Source organism: Mustela nivalis, assembly GCF_964662115.1.
Source record: "Mustela nivalis genome assembly, chromosome: 3".
NCBI classification, from domain to species: Eukaryota; Metazoa; Chordata; class Mammalia; order Carnivora; family Mustelidae; genus Mustela; species Mustela nivalis.
The window spans coordinates 137,989,362-138,005,662 of record NC_139022.1 but is presented as its reverse complement, the minus strand read 5'-3'; the positions used below and the strand labels follow the sequence as shown (position 1 = coordinate 138,005,662).

The 16,301-nt window shown below is 46.8% G+C and overlaps 1 protein-coding gene across 3 annotated transcripts in view; it reads right to left on the bottom strand.

Annotated features, from left to right (window-relative positions):
• Window positions 1–16,301, bottom strand: part of GLRA1 (glycine receptor alpha 1) — an 82,470-nt gene that overhangs the window by 8,736 nt on the left and 57,433 nt on the right. For all 3 annotated transcript variants that reach the window (XM_082726174.1, XM_082726175.1, XM_082726176.1), the window contains 4 exons: window positions 14,700–14,923; window positions 11,893–11,975; window positions 10,187–10,324; window positions 8,115–8,329 (listed from right to left, as the gene is read on the bottom strand). In XM_082726174.1, the coding sequence (XP_082582300.1) occupies window positions 8,115–8,329; window positions 10,187–10,324; window positions 11,893–11,975; window positions 14,700–14,923 (660 nt within the window). The remainder of the gene's footprint in view (window positions 1–8,114; window positions 8,330–10,186; window positions 10,325–11,892; window positions 11,976–14,699; window positions 14,924–16,301) is intronic.

The following is a 16,301-nucleotide window of genomic DNA, read 5'->3' as shown; positions in this document are numbered from 1 at the left end:
TTATTTGGCCTGTTTTGTGGTTCGCTGAAAGACCTCACTCACAAGGAAGGCTGTCTTTATTTCACCTGCCTTGGAGCTGGGCCAGTGGAGCAGCCTTTTCCCTAGGGGCATCTGTTGAAAACAGTCAATGGCAACTCTAGAACATCAGGTCAGCCTGAGGCCTTAGGTAAAGTTGACACAAATAATAGGTTGATTAAAAAGCTTAAAACTAAAATCTAGGGGAATGAGATGTCCATAGGGAGCTTTAGGAAGCTCTGACATATTTCTGAGAATTGCTGTGTGTGCTTAGGCCTGGGTGCTACTCAGGAAAGGCCTGAGAAGGCCCCTTAGCTCTCAACTCCGCTAACCTTGACACATTGAGCAAGCTGCAAGTGAGGGGTGAGGCAACACTGTAAACTGCCTGGCTGAGTGTTGGAGGTGTGTCCTAATACATCTGTAGAGCTCTAGGAAAAGACTGGGAGATTTCTAGGTTCCATGCATTTAAGCAAATTTCTGTCCAATTTTAGCTAGCCACCCAGCTAACTGCGCAGACTTCAGTGACTCCACAAAACAAAGGATACAGAGCTTACAGAATTAGTTCACAAGAGTTATTAAACAAACAAACAAACAAAAAAAACCAACAACAACAAATCTTGAGGAGGGAGAATCTGACTTCCAGAGATGCCACATTACATTATGTAAAACGTGTAATTTTCAACCAAAAATTATAAGGTATGCAATGACATAAAGGATGGGCCTGCAACGGATTAAGTGTTTGTGTCCCTGCCACCCCCTTCCTCGGCTGAAATCCTAATTCCAGTGTGACGGTATTTGGAGGTGGGGTAGTTGGGATGTAATTAGATTTTAAGAGTGGAACCCTCTTGAAGGAATTAGCACCTTTATAAGAAGAGGCCAGCTACCTGGCTAACTCTCTTTCTACCCTGTAAGCATATAAGAAGAAGTTGGTAATTTGCAGCTGGAAGAGGGTCCTCACCAGAACCCTACTATGCTTCACCTCATCTCAGACTTCCAGTCTCCAGAACTGTGAAAAATAGATTTCTTTTATTTATAAGCCACCTGACCTCTGGTTACTTGGTTATAGCAGCCCAAATTCACTAAGACAGGCCCATATATAGAAGAAAAAAAAAAAAGCATTCCAAAGAAGCTTCCTCTGAGGAGGCCCAGATGTTGGACTTGATAAGGCTTTATTTTTTTGTTTTCAGATTTTTATTTTTTAAATTATTTTATTATCATTATTTTTTTAAAGATTTTAGTTATTTGTCAGAGAGAGATATATAGAGCAAAAGCAGGGGGAACAGCAGGCAGGGGGAGAAGCAGGCTCCCCGCTGAGCAAGGAACCCCATGAGGGACTCTATCCCAGGACCCTGGGATCATGTCCTGAGCTGAAGACAGATGCTTAACAACTGAGCCACCCAGGTGTTCCTTAATAAGGGCTTTAAATCAATTATTTTAAATGTTTTTAAAGAATTAAAGGAGACCTGCCTGTATAAACAACCAAAGGAAATGATGAGAACAAAGTCTCACCAAACTGAACCTAAGAAAGGAATGATAAAAAGAATAAAATAGAAATTTTGGAGTTGAAAAATAACTGAAGAGTTCACTAGAGAGGATAAATAGCATATTTGAGCAGACAGAAGAAAGAATCTGTGAAGTTAAAGAAGAATCAGTGAACTTGAGATTATCTTGTCAGAGGAACAGAATGAAGAAAAATGAACAGGGCCTCAGAGACCTGTGGGGAACTATCAAGTACACAAATATATGTTTAGTGAGTGTGCCTGAAGGAGAGGAGAGAAAAAAGCAGAAAGGGTAGTTGAAGAAATAATGGCCAAAATTTTTCCAGATTTGAAGAAAGACGCTAATGTACACACCTAAGAAGTTCATGAACTCCAAGCAATGCAAAAGAGCTCCACACCTACACACTTCATAATCAGACTGTCAGAAGACAAAGAGAGAATCTTAAAAGCTGCAAGAGAGAAGCAACCCATCATGTACCAGGGATCCTCAATAAGAATGACAACTGATTTGTCATTGGATTGATTATATATTTTAAAACTGAGGGGTAGGTAGAGATTATTAAATCCTAAGGAGAGGGCCTGTGACCATACAGAATGGTAGTGTGATTGTGAGGAGTGAGGTTTTGAGAATCCAAGCAGTCTAATACAAATGGCCAACAGACACATGAAAAAGTGCTCCATATCACTCGGCATCAGGGAAACACAAAACCACAACGAGATACCACCTCACTCCTGTCAGAAAGGCTAAAATTAACAAGTCAGGAAATGACAGATGTTGGCAAGTATGTGGAGAAAGGGGAACCCTCCTACACTGTTGGTGGGAATGAAAGCTGGTACAGCCACTCTGGAAAACAGCAGGGAGATTCCTCAGAAAGTTGAAAATAGAGCTACCTTATGACCCAGCAATCGTACTACTGGGTATTTATCCTAAAGATACAAAAATAATGATTCAAAGGGGCACCTGCACCCTAATATTTTTATCAGCACTATCAATAATGGCCAAACTATGGAAAGAGCCCAAATGTCCACCAACTGATGAATGGATAAAGAAGATGTGGTACACACACACACACACACACACACACACACACACACAGGAATATTACTCAGCCATCAAAAAGAATGAAATCTTGCCATTGGTAATGATGTGGATGGAACTAGAGGGTATTATGCTAAGCAAAATAAGTCAGAGAAAGACAAGTACCATATGATTTCACTCATATGTGGAATTTAAGAAAACAGAGGAACATAGAGGAAGAGAGGGAAACATAAAATAAAAAGATAGAGAGGCAAACCATAAGAGACTCTAAACTATAAAGAATAGACTGACAGTTGCTGGCAGGAGGTGGGTGAGGGGAATGGGTTAAATGGATGTTGGGCATTAAGGAGGGCGTTTAAATGAGCAATGGCTGTTACAGTTAAGTGATGAAACACTAACTTCTACTCCTGAAATCAATACTACACTATATATGTTAACTAACTTGAATTTAAATAAAATCTTGGAAGGAAAAAAAAAATAAACCAAGCAGTCTAGAAGGCAGAGGGATGGCTTATGTAAATGAGAAGACATCATGTGTTTATGGAATGGAAGACTTGATATCATTAATATGGTGACACTCTCCAAACTCATTAACAGACTCAGACTCAGTGCATTTTTACTCTAACTTCCTTTTTTATTGTTGTTGCAGAAATTGACAAACGAAACTTTAAATTCATATTCAGGTTCGAATAGAAATGCCAGGGACCCAGAATAGCCCAATCAATCTTTAAAAAGAACAAAGTTGGAGGCCTCATACTTTCCAATTTTATTTTTAATTTTAAAACTTACTTCAAAGCAACAGTAATCAAGAGTGTGGTACCGACATAAGAGTAAATGTGTAGATCAGTGGAACAGAACTGAGAGTCTAGAAATAATCCCATACGTTTGTGGCCAATTGATTTTTGACAAGGTTGTAAATTCAATGCTGGAGAAGGGTGGTCCTCTCAACCAGTGGTGCTGCCTTAACAGCATCCACATGCAAAAGAATGCTATCCTTCCCTTATACAGTATGCGAAATGCAAAATGGGTCAAAGCCCAGGTTTAGGGCTAAACCACAAAACTCTTAGAAAAGAATATAGGTATACTTTTTTGTGACTTTGGATTAAGCATTAGTTTTATAACTATGATACCAAAGGCCGAGCAACAAAAGAAAAAATAAATTTTACTTCATCAAAATTAAAAACTTTTGTGTATTAAAGGACACTATCAATCAAGATAGCCCACAAAATGGGAGGAAATATTTGTAAATCTTATCTTTGATAAGGGATTAAAATCCACAATGCACAAAGAACTATTACAACTCACCAATAAAAAGAGAAATACTTTTATTATAAATTGGGCAAAAAATTTGAAGGCACATTTCTCCAAAAAAGTCACAGAAATGGCTAATAAGCACATGAAAAGAATGCTCAACACTACCAATCACTAGGAAAATACAAACCCAAACCACAGTGAGATAGATACTACTTCACATCCACTAAGATGTTTATAATCAAAAAGACATCAGATGAGAAGCAGCATTGGTGAGGAAGTGGAAAAATTGGAACCCCAGTGAGATTATGAAGTGATGGAAAACAGTTTGTCAGTTCCTCACAAAGTTAAGCATATAGTTACCATATGACCCAACAATTTCACTCTTTGGTAAATACCTATGAGAGTTGAAAGCATATGTGCACACAAAAACTTGTACAGAGATGTTCATAGCAGTGTTATTTAAAATAGCCAAAAAGTGGAAATAACCCCAATGTCCCTCAACTGGTGAATAGATGAACAAATTGTGATAGATCCATGCAATGGAAATACTAATAAGCCACAAATGGGAATGAAGTATTGATATAGTGTATACCACAGGTGAATCTTAAAACCATTATGCTAAACAAAAGTGCGTCTATTATATGATTCCATTTATATGAGCTATGCAGAAGCAGCAAGTTCACGGAGGTGAAAAGTAGAGTAGGAGTTGCCAGAGGCTGGACAGAGTAGGGAATGTGGAATGACTGTTGATGAGTTATGGGGCTTTCTTTTCAGGGTGATGAAAATGTCCTGGAATTAGACAGTGGTGAGTGTGTGCAACTTTGCAAATATTATTACCTGCTACTGAATTTTATACTTTAAAAAAAGTGAATGGAGAAGAATGTGAGATTGAATATTAGTAGCATATGGAGCCAAATACTGAGTCTGGCGTTACCCATGAGTGGAGCAGAGTGTTGTCTGGCATCAGTCGTAAGCGAAAGAGAATGTGACACCAACTCTTAGTAGACAGTGGAGGAGGTTGTTGACTCTAACATCAGGAAAAGGAAGCAAGTACATCTGCTGTTACAATTGCACAGAGCAGGATGTGTTGTCAGGTGATAACAGTAGGTAGAATTTGGTCTCAAGCATTTATAGTGAATCCAGCAGAATGCAAAGTCTAGTGTTCATAGTGCAAAAGGCAGATTATTGAGTTTTGTGTAAGAGTGAATAGAGGAGAGAGTGGTGTCGAGTGTTGATGGCAGATGAAACCGAATGTCATCTCTCACATTAAAAGCTAATGGAATGTGAAATATCATGAAAATAAAAAACAGTGGAGAGACTCTTCTAGATTAAAAGAGTAACCATATACAGGGATGCCTGGGTGGCTCAGTTGGTTAAGTGGCTGACTTTTGCTTAGGTCATGATCCCAGGGTCTAGGGATGGAGCCCTGCATGGGACTCTCTGCTCAGTGGGCAGCCTGCCTCTCTCTCTCTCTCTCTCCCTCTGCAGCTCCCCCTGCTTGCGTGCATGTGCTCTCAAATAAATAAATAAACTCTTTTTTTTTTTTAAAGAGTTTATTTATTTATTTGACAGAGAGAGATCACAGTAGGAGAGAGGAAGGGAAGAGATCACAGAGAGAGAGGAAGGGAAGCAGGCCCCCGCTGAGCAGAGAGCCTGATGTGGTACTCGATCCCAGGACCCTGAGATCATGACCCGAGCCGAAGGCAGCGGCCCAACCCACTGAGCCACTCAGGCGCCCAAAATAAATAAAATCTTTAAAAAAGTTTTGAAAATAAAAGAGTAGCCATATATAGTATGAATCTTGATTGGATCCTTGATTGGATCCCTTGCCATATTTACTGATGATGTTTTTTGACATTGGGAAAACATGAAGTTTTTGTATTAGATGATATTATGGAATTACTTCTACTTCAATAATTATTGATATAAAATTGATATATAATAAATAAATAGAATTGATGTAAATATAATTATTATTGAATGTTAATTTATTTGGATAAATATCATTGGGGTCCTTCTTCCTTCTTTAGAGATGGCTTATCATGATGTCTGTAACCATCAAATGATTCAACAAAAATTGTGTCTATCTACTACCTACCTACTTAGCTACCCATCTACCTACCCACCTACTTATCTTTATAGAGAACTAAAGTGAATGTGGCAAGATGATTAACAGTTGGAATCCAGGTGAAGGATGTTAGAGTGATCATTGTATATTCTTCCAACTTTCCTATATCAAAGCAGAATGTTGAATGAGGCCTTAATTGGAAATGGTACAGAATGTGGGATTTAGCATAAGGCTCAAGGGAGCAGAATATGGAGTCTGGCGTTAACAGTAGGCTGAATGTTGTGTCTGTTGGTGAGTGATGAAAGCAGAATGGGGCTCAGACGGTAGTAGTGAGCGTAGTAGAATGCGGGGCCTAGAATTAAAAGAGAGTAGAGCAGAATGAGGCATCAAGCATTCACAGTGAAGGCAGCAGAATGTTGTACCTCACGTATAGGTGAATGGAGGAGTAGGGGGTGTCTGGCATTAATAGTAAATGAAGCAGAACATCGTGTCTGGTGTTAAAAGTGAATTAAGCAGAATGCAAGGTCTGGTGTTAACAGCGAAAGGAACAGAACGTCGCATTTATGGCAAGGGCAACTGGCGGAGAATTAGTGTCTGGTGTCGGTAATGACTGAAGTGGAATGCTGAGTCTGGTGTTTGAAGAATGGGGCAGAAATGTTGTGTCTAGCACAGAGTGAATGGAGCAGAATGTGTATCTGGCTTTAATAGTGCATGGAGTGAAATGCTGTGTCTGGTGTTAGTAGTGAATGGAGCAGAGAACGGTTCAAGAGAGAATAATGAAAGGAGCAGAACCTGGTGTTGAACGTTAGAAATGTGAAAGATGATCGAGGTGTGGGAAGAAAAGGGTTCACACACGACATTTGGGACGAGGCTGCTATCTTGCAAAGGAGCTGCTTGCGAGCCTGGCCCTTGATTGAGAGAAGGGAACCTGGATTTTGGGAATGTTCCCGCTTTCCCTAAGCGATAAGGATGCCTCACTGTGCCTAGACCGCCCATACAAACAACAGGGGCTGTGCCAAGTGTTTGCTTTCCTCCTGGGAGTCTGGAGTTTTGGTGTGTGCCAGGTGGAAGGGGCCTGTGTGGCCAGCGCCCAGTAAAAATCATCCATACTGAATCTTAAATGAACCTCAAAACAATGTCTCTATCTCCCTGGCCAGAAACATCCCACACGTGTGACTGCCTTTTTATTGTTAGGGTAGGAATGCGCTCTGTGTGGTCCTGCCCTGGGGGGCTGGGGGTAGAAAACAAGGAAGGCTGCAGATGGCTTCCTCCAGACCCTGCCTGTGTCTTTTTCCTTTATCACCTAGCTGTGTATTCTTTTAAAAAAATTTTTTTTATTTTTTAAGTTTTTTAGAGATTTTTATTTTTATTTTTTCAAGGATTTCTTTATTCATCTTAGAGAGAAAGAGAGAGAGAGAGTGGAGCAAGGAGCAGAGGGAGAGGAGGAAGCAGACCCCACGCTGAGCCGGTAGCCCAATGTGGGGCTCCACCCCAAGATCCTGAAATCTTGCCCTGGGTGAAATCAAGAGTCCCATGCTCCACCAACGGGGGCCCCCAGATGTCCCCGAGCTGTGTGTCCTTAATGCAACGCTATAAAAAGATCTTAGCTGTGGGGCACCTGGGTGGCTCAGTGGGTTAAGGCTCTGCCTTCAGCTCAGGTCATGATCTCAGGGTCCTGGGATCGAGTCCCGCATGGGGCTCTCTGCTCTGCAGGGAGCCTGCTTCCTCCTCTCTCTCTCTCTCTCTGCTTGCCTCTCTGCCCACTTGTGATCTCTCTCTGTCAAATAAATAAAATCTTAAAAAAAAAAAAAAGAAATCTTAGCGGTGAGAACAATGCTATGCTGAGTCCTGTGAGTCGTATCAAATCTCTGAACTTGGAGGTGGTCCTGGAGACCCTCCACCACAAAACATCGACTGTCAACGGTGCAAGGAGCAGGAGGTTGTGTTTAGCACTAAAAGTGAATGGAGGAGGAGGTGGAGTTGAGTGTGAATGACACGTGAGCAGGATGCGTGTGGAGTGCTGGTAGAGAACAGAGCAAACCGTGGGGTTTGGAAACTGTGCGCAACACAGGGTCCAGTCTGGAGGAGAGCTCTGATGCCCCAGAATGCTGGATCCTGCCAAGGACGGCCGGTGAAGAAACAGTGACTAATTCCTCGTGCTCCCTTCATCTCAGGCAGGGTAGAGAGATGGGAGTCCTTCTCTGTGCAGGTGTTTTGTGCTCTGGGCAGTAGGACTTACCTTGGGCAGGGATGCTCGCGAGCCAGAGCTCTGGGTGGTCATGGTGAGCACGGTGGTGATGCCCAGGCCCACGCGGGCTGGGGCGGCGTCCATGTTGATCCAGAAGGAGATCCACGAGAGGATGACGATGAGCAGGCTGGGAATGTACATCTGGATCAGGTAGTAGCCCATCTGTCGCTCCAGGTGGAACCGGGCCTCGATGCAGGTGAATTTACCTGCGGGAAGTTACGGTGAGAAGCTGAGTGTTCTCGGGAGGTCGGAACAGCCTCAGCTGGAGGCCTGGGTCAGCCTCACACTAGCTGTGTCCTGAGGCAAGCGCCGGAATCTGTGGGTCTCCATTCCCTCCTCTGTGGTAAATTAGGGGTCATGAGGGCGATGGTGCCCACCTCCTGTGGTCACCTGTGTGTTACTGTGCACTCCTCACACCTGTTGTGCTCACACCTGACTTAGGACTTAGCGCACTCCTCACACCTTTTGTGCTCACACCTGTGCTCAGGGGCCGTCACCCTTACCAGCCCTGTTTTGTTGCTAAGAGTGGGCCTCCGTGGACCTGTCCTTAGCCTTCCCCCAGGTACCGTCCCAAAACATGACTCGAGCCTGTTCCTTCCTGTTGTAAAAACGTTCCTTTCTTCCTCATACAGAAAAGTCCCCATTATCTACGGGGACAACCTCGAACTTCTCAGCCTGCTCTTCGTAGCCATGCTCTGGCCTGTTTTTCCGTCCCACTTCCCGTCTTTCCTCACCCTCATCGTGACCCCTTCCACTCTACCCTGGCCTTGGGAACTTTGACCCTTCGAGCTTTGGCCCTCACCAATCCCACTGCCTGGGCGCCAGGCCTCTTCCCTACAACCGGCGGAAGGACCCACCTACTCCCCACCCCGCTTCTGGTCATGCTGTCATCTAGCCTTAGGGCAGAAGGCAGCGAGGGCGGAGGCACCTCCGTCTGTCTGTCCTCTGCACTGGACTGCGGGCAGCTGGTCTCCCCCCAACTCTGTGCTTGCCTGGAGCCGGTCGGGACCCCTCATCCTCTCCCCCCGTCGGATCCACAGGGCCTAGCGCAGAACTCAGCTCTCACCCAAGTGGGAACAGGGAAGAGCAAATGAGATAATGAATGAGAAAACGCCGTGTGACCAGTTTTGGGCTGTGGTGTACGAGGCAGTGGGACTCCGTGAGTCACTGCTGTCACGGCTGCTAATGGGAGTATCGTCACGCCTCGCCGTGCCCAGGGACCAGGACAGTATCTCTGGAGGTGACCCGAAAAGGGGCCGCTGTGCCCAACACAGCAGAGCTCAGGCTGCCTGCCCTTGCTCTGAGAGATGAGAGCTAAGAAGAAATCTTAGAGCACACAGCAGAGCACGCAGCGATTTCTCTCAAGCCCCTGCTTCCACCGGGAAGGCCTCCTCCGCGGCCTACTTCGCGCGGCCCCTCTCCTCAGCTGGGCTCTAGCTGGCCTGACTGGAGGCCTTTCCTCCACTGCGCCTCCGCAAGCTCCTTCCCAGCCTGCGGTAGGGCAGACAAGGCTGGTCTTGGCCCAACCCCAGCTCGTTCCTGTGTCCCATCTTCCCACCAAGGCTGGCCTGTGCCTGGGAGACAGAGAGCTGGGCGCAACGGCCATGGGTCCTTCCCCTCTCCTGCAACTCGAAGTCTGGGGGACCCTTTCCAACTGCGTTGCCCACAGACCTCACATCACCTCTCAGCTCCCTCCTGCTGAGGCCTGAGGAGAGCAGCCTGGGTACTGCGTCCCGTCAGAAATGCCAGGTCCCCTGTGACAGACGCTGCAAGATGTCCTCATATCCACTCCCCGCTTCTGCCTTAGGGACAGGGTTCATTTTGAGCTGGGCTGCTGCTACCTGGAGCGAAGACTCTTCTCTCCTGGCCCCGTGGCAATGAGATGTGTGGCCTGAGCGTCACGTGCGTGCCCCAGGACATCCGGGGAAAAGATATCAGAGCACCACTTTCTTGGTTTCAAAGACTCTTTTCTTAAACACGAGGTGATCAACACAGAACCGTGTCCATCACGGGCATCTCGTAAGATCTGTTGAACCAGAAGTTGAACGAATGTTTGGACCTACCTGTGTTGTAATGCTTCGTGCAGTATCTCAGGTCCTTCTCCTCTTTCAGGATAAACTGCGGTAGAGTTAGTCCATCTGCCACCTGCACAGCTCCCTGCTCCTGCCACTCGAAGATCAGGTCATTCATGGTATAGCCAACTGGGGTGGGGGACCAGAAGAAGCAGCCGTCACCACCCAGAAGCACTCATTTGCAGCGGGTCGGAGCTGGTTTGGGTTAGAGACTGAGAGGCATCAGGCACGAGAGGGAATGCATGGGACCACGTTGCCTCTCCACCACCCCCTCTCCATTCTTCTTCCACCCTCCCCTCACCTCCCCTGCAGCTGAGGAAGTTAAAACTGGTCTAATTGTTTACATCGACCCCCTGCCTTCTACCTCGCTTGTCCCTTCGCCTCCACCTCTTACCCCTGTGGTCCTCGGCAGCTCACATCGGCTATGGGGCCTGTGTGCCAACCTTGCACGCTCCCTCCTCTGCTCACAGCACCTTTCCCTGGGGGAATGACTGTATAAAGCTGTTGGGGGACTGTCAGCCGGTGGCCGAGGTGTTAGGTAATGACACAACTAGACCCGTCAGATGCTCTGTCCCAGGACTTGAATCTTTTTTTTTTTTTTAAGATTTTATTTATTTATTTGATAGCGAGAGATCACAAGTAGACAGAGAGGCAGGCAGAGAGAGAGGAAGGGAAGCAAGCTTCCTGCTGAGCAGAGAGCCTGATGAGGGACTTGATCCCAGGACCCTGAGATCATGACCTGAGCTGAAGACAGCGGCTTAACCCACTGAGCCACCCAGGCGCCCCAGGACTTGAATCTTGAATCAAGCAACAGAAGGTCAGAGTTGGCTGGTGCCAGGTCCCCTCAGAGGTGGTGTTCCACCTATGTCTGCTTCCTAAATTCTCTGCCCTGGTTTCTGTACGTCTTTCAAGCCCATGAGGAAGCCCTGTCCTTCCATTGAATTCCACCTTTTTTTTTTTTTTTTTAAGGAAGTTTATTTATTTGACAGAGAGAGACACAGTGAGAGAGAGAACACAAGCAGGGGGAGTGCAAGAGGGAGAAGCAGGCTTCCCGCTGAGCACGGAGCGAGAAGCAGGGCTTGATCCCAGGACCCTGGGATCATGACTGGAGCCACCCAGTCACCCTAAATTCCACCTTTTAAATTAGATTGGTTTCCGTTTGCAGTCAAAGAGGTCGGCTCCCTCCTCCTGTAGGTTCCCTTGTGACCTGCGACATAAAGCCCTCTCCAGTGCCCCCTCTCTTTCCCAAGCAGAAGGAAACATTCTTTCTGCCCGGAGGCCACAGTGTTCAGCCTTCCAACAACACACTTACCACTTGCTGCCCTGTGTTAGAGTTCTTTGTGCCGCCAGCTGTCTATGTGTCCCCAGCTGCAGGGAGCAGCCCTGTGAGTTCAGGGACCCTGACTTATTCGAGCTCTTTCTCTTCCATTCCTGGAAAGTGTATCCACAAGGGACATGGAAGAGTGTCTCTTGGGAGAATACTGCTGACTCCGAAGCTGGGCCTCAGCCAGCCAGTAAGGGGGGCTTAGATTTCTAATGCATTTTCTAAAGCGGAGCCCCCCGTCTGGTATTTTGGGCTAGGACAGTTATCTCTTGGGGCCCAGCAGTTAGCTGCTGTTGCCGTATGGGAATTTCTGCAAGTCCCCTGGGTAAAGGGGAGTCCGGCTCTTTCTAAAGCCCTCATGCAAGTGACTCACAGCTTTCCAGTTGCATGATGCACGTCTGGACGTCCATGGGGAAATTCTTCAAGTCCATGGGGCAGGCCAGTGTTAGTGTGATTCTGAGAAGAGAAGGGAGTTGAATGATGCTAGAGCCACACACGGGGGAAGCTGTGCCTCCATTCCAGTCATTACCAGGAAATCAGTTATCTTGGAGAGGTCAAGGAGGTCAGGGAACTAGTGTGTATTGAGATAATATATGTGTATTTCTACATTCCAGATATGGAAATGGAGGCTCAGAGAGATACAGAATGTTGCCTGAAGTCACATAGTCAGTGGAACTTGTGGGTTTCTGTGGAGTCTGTCTGGCTTCTAAACATCTTGCCCTCAGCCATGGCCTGAAGGCCTGGAGGCCAGGTGCTGCCCTGATCCCTGCTCTTCCGTGGAGGCTCAATTCCAAGTCGAGCAGCCCCAAGCCTCAGGCATCCAGGGCCACCTGCAGCAGGGGCTTCGAGTGGTTCTTGGCTGCCTCCCTTCATACACTGGACTCATCAAATGCTATTTTAAAGAGGCCCTTGCCTTCTGGGTGACTGAACAGAGCTGACTCATACCTGTGGGCTCATGCTGGGGTTAGCTGGCAAGTGGTGGGTGCCCCCAGCTTCCGCGAGAGCTGTCTATTTTGGGTTGTTTCACCCTTGCAGAGGCCGAGCCTCAGAACCAGAGGGAGTGCCCCTAACAGAAGCAAAGTGCACAGTTCAGGCTACGATGCAAGGCTTCAGCTTCAAAAGCCTTGCCCGCATCGGAGCACCTGCTCCAGAGAATAGGGAAGAAAGGCTCCCAGAGCCCAGAGAGGCTTAGATCATCAGGCCGACTCCCTCACTGGACAGCTGGAGGAAACTGAGGTCCAGAGAAGGATTGGTCGGGACTCCTGCAAGGTCACCCACTGCGTGATGACTCAAAGGCAGGATTCAAAATTATGTCTCCTGGCCATTGGATTCTGAGCTCCTGTGTTTACTTTCAGACCCTGCTTTCCTGAAAAGAGCCTCATCGGTGGTGGTCTAGTGACACTTGGCCACCGGCACCTTACTGCACGTGATGAGGGCATGGCCCCGTGTCAGCTTCTCCCCTCCAGCTCATGCCCACTGCTCTGGATTTGGGCCTCATTGAAGCACAAGATAGAAGCAAGAGGGGGGAAAAGGGAAGGGAGAGGGAAAGTGAAGAGAAAGTGAACAGAGTTGAATTTTTGAAGATAAAAGCTCCAAAGTGGGGCAGCTGTCACACCAGGTTAATTTTCTGAAGCTGAATGACCTTGGGAACATCACTTTCTGCTGATCTGTCCTTCTGTCATGCTGCATGGGGCTTAGCTTTGTAGAGATACCAAACCCGCCTGGCAGCAGCAAAACCCAGCAGTGTAACCTCTTCTGCCCCAGCAGGCAGGGCACCGGCGGCCGTCCTGAGCCCATCAGCCTCCCATCTGGATGTGCACTGGCAGGACGCAGGGGGAGGAAGACCGTGTCTGCCTCTGGCTCCTCCCAGCAGTCCCCTGCTCGGGGCCTCCTTTCCCCACTGAGGTTCTTGAGTCCCCTCTCCTACCTGGCCTGCTCTCAGGAGTCACCCTGAGTCCAGCCATATCTGAAGGTTAGAACAACTATAGCCTCTCCTATGGGCCTGGATATTTAAAGCTCATCTCCTAATGGAAACAGAAAGATTGATTCCCCCAAAGAACTGGAGGGGGAGGAGGAGTCATTTAGGGCCAGTGTCCCTTAGAAGCTCTTTGAAATAAACACATACTCATTCATTCATCAAATGAGCGCCTATTGCATGCCAGGCACTTTCGGTTCGGCTCTCAGTGGGCATCAGATGGACACTAACAGATTGGAATCTGGGCTGTGCTACTAGGTGGCTGGTGGGAACTTTGGCAAGCTGCTTAAGTGTTCAGATCTTCACTTGTCTAATCTGCAAAATGGGCATACCAGAAATATTTCATGGAATTGTTAGGAGGATTACAAATAATATATGTAAAACACCCAGCCTAGTTAGTAAATTCTCCACGAATGCTACATATATAAGAATGTAGCACAGACATTGGTCATTTTCTCCATGACTTCGGGGAGGAAATAGGGAATTACGTGGGGAGAGTTGGCAGGAGACTCTTTTAAAGTTTGCTCCTAACCAGTATCTGTAGGATACCTCCCAGTTGGGAAAAGGATCCCAGCTTCCTAGACTCAGTGCAAAGTTTGGGGGATGGAAGGGGTTTATGGAAGGGAGGGAGCAGCCCTGGTTTGTACCTGTGAGTAGCCTAGCAGGCCCATTTTTGTTGAGGTTGCTGGGACTTTTCAGGCTTTGTGCCTTTGCTAGTGCTACTTTTTTTTTTTTTTTTTTTAAATTGTGGTAGGAACATTTAACATGAGATCTAGCCTTTTAACAAATATTTGTGTGTACAAAATAGTATTGTCAACTCTAGGCACAATGTTGAAGAGTAGCTCTCTAGAACTCACTCATCTTGAGAAACTGAACACCCCTGCTGCTGAGCACTGTCTTTAAATACTCTTTTCCCTTCTTGTTTTATTGAAATGGTGGCTAAGCTCAGGGGCCCAACCTTAACCCTTCTAAGATGCTTCTTCGGTTCCCCTAGGAACCACTCACCCCTAGGACTTTGCCTGATATGTTCTTCTTCCACCCTGACTATAATTTACAGAGCTGGCTCCGCACACCGTGCAAAGGTGTGGGGTTGCCCAGGCCTGTGCACCCCTGGCTGGCCCATCTCCTAGTGTCTGCTCCCAGAAGGCTAATGGGACCAGGTGCACTCTGAGGAGGATGGCAGGGTGAGCTTCTGTGGAACTCACCTGATGCTGTAGAGGACATTTCCGTTCCGGGAGATCCTCAGCAGTTTGTTGTCAGTGGTGATCTCGTGGAAGTGAGCCCCCTTCTCGTTGGCAAAGAACAGGTCGGGTTTCCAGATGGAATCCAACATGGATGGGTCCAGGTCCAGAGAGTCATCCGGGTATTCATTGTAGGCCAGCCGGGGGTCGTTCCACTGCTGCCGCAGGAAGATGTTGACCCTGTAGTCCTACAGCCAGGAGAGACAGAATAGTCAGGGTTAGGCCCCAGGAGGTCCGCTCTTGGAGGGCTCAGGGGCTTTCGTGCTCCCCAAAGTCCCTTTTGGAGAATTCGGAGTATGGCTGCATCTTATGGGGATGAGACATAAAGTCTGTGCCTCAGGAAGAAAGTCAGGGGAGTCACCCCTGAAGATCCTGTCAGCACGCTATCAAGTATATTCAGCTCTGAACTGATATTATTTAATGATACTCTTCTGAAAATTTTCAAAAATAAAGGTCCACCTGACGTAGTAAACACCTGATTTTATCCTGTTGCCATTTTGTCACATTTGCTTTGTTTTTTTGGATAAGAGAGAGCACATAACAGATAAAGCTGAAGTCCCCCTTTTACTTTTTTATTTTATTTTATTTTTTAATAAAATTTGACAAATTTTTTTTAAAGATTTTATTTATTTATTTGACAGAGAGAGATGACAAGCAGGCAGAGAGGCAGGCACAGAGAGAGGAGGAAGCAGGCTCCCTGCTGAGCAGAGAGCCCGGTGCGGGGCTCAATCCCAGGACCCTGAGATCATGACCTGAGCTGAAGGCAGCGGCTTAACCCACTGAGCCACCCAGGCGCCCCAAATTTGACAAATTTTTAATAAAAGTTGTCTCTACTTGACAGAGAGAGAGAGAGAGAGAGAGAGAGCGAGCACAAGTAGGCAGAGAGGCAGGCAGAGAGAGAGGGGGAAGCAGGCTCCCCGCTGAGCAGGGACCCCGATGCAGGACTCGATCCCAGGACTCTGGGATCATGATCGGAGCCAAAGGCAGCTGCTTACACGACTGAGCCACCCAGGCGCCCCTAAAGTCCCCTTTTATTATCGAGGCTGTCAGGGCAGTAATTCCCATGCACAGTAAAGTTCAAGTGTCACTCTTCCATAGATTGACGGAGCAAAAGGAGAGGCTAAAAGCTTCTGCCTGAGCATTCACGCTGTTCTGCTGAAGGGAACAATGAATTCCCAAGCAGTGAAGGAAGGACGGGTGAATTCTGAGGAGCTCCTGCTGGTCCTAGGGTTCATAACGCTCTGTTTCAGTCCCAGCCTCGCCAACCTTCTATCACACATGGTAATTTATTTGTTTGGGGAGGATTTTCTCTTTAATTTTTTTTTTTTTTTTCTAATGTAAGCTCTACACCCAATGTGGGGCTTGAACTCATGCCTTCAAGATCAAGAGTCACGTGCTCTACTGACTGAGCCAGCCTGGTGCCCCTGGGGAGGAGGAATAGTTTGTGGAGTCACATCTTACTGGATTCTGAACTCAGTGCTAAGTCTAATGCTTCTCAGATGGGACTTTGATGTAGTTATTCTGCTGGGAAAAAAAAAAAAATCACCATCAAGCCAATTAGGGAAT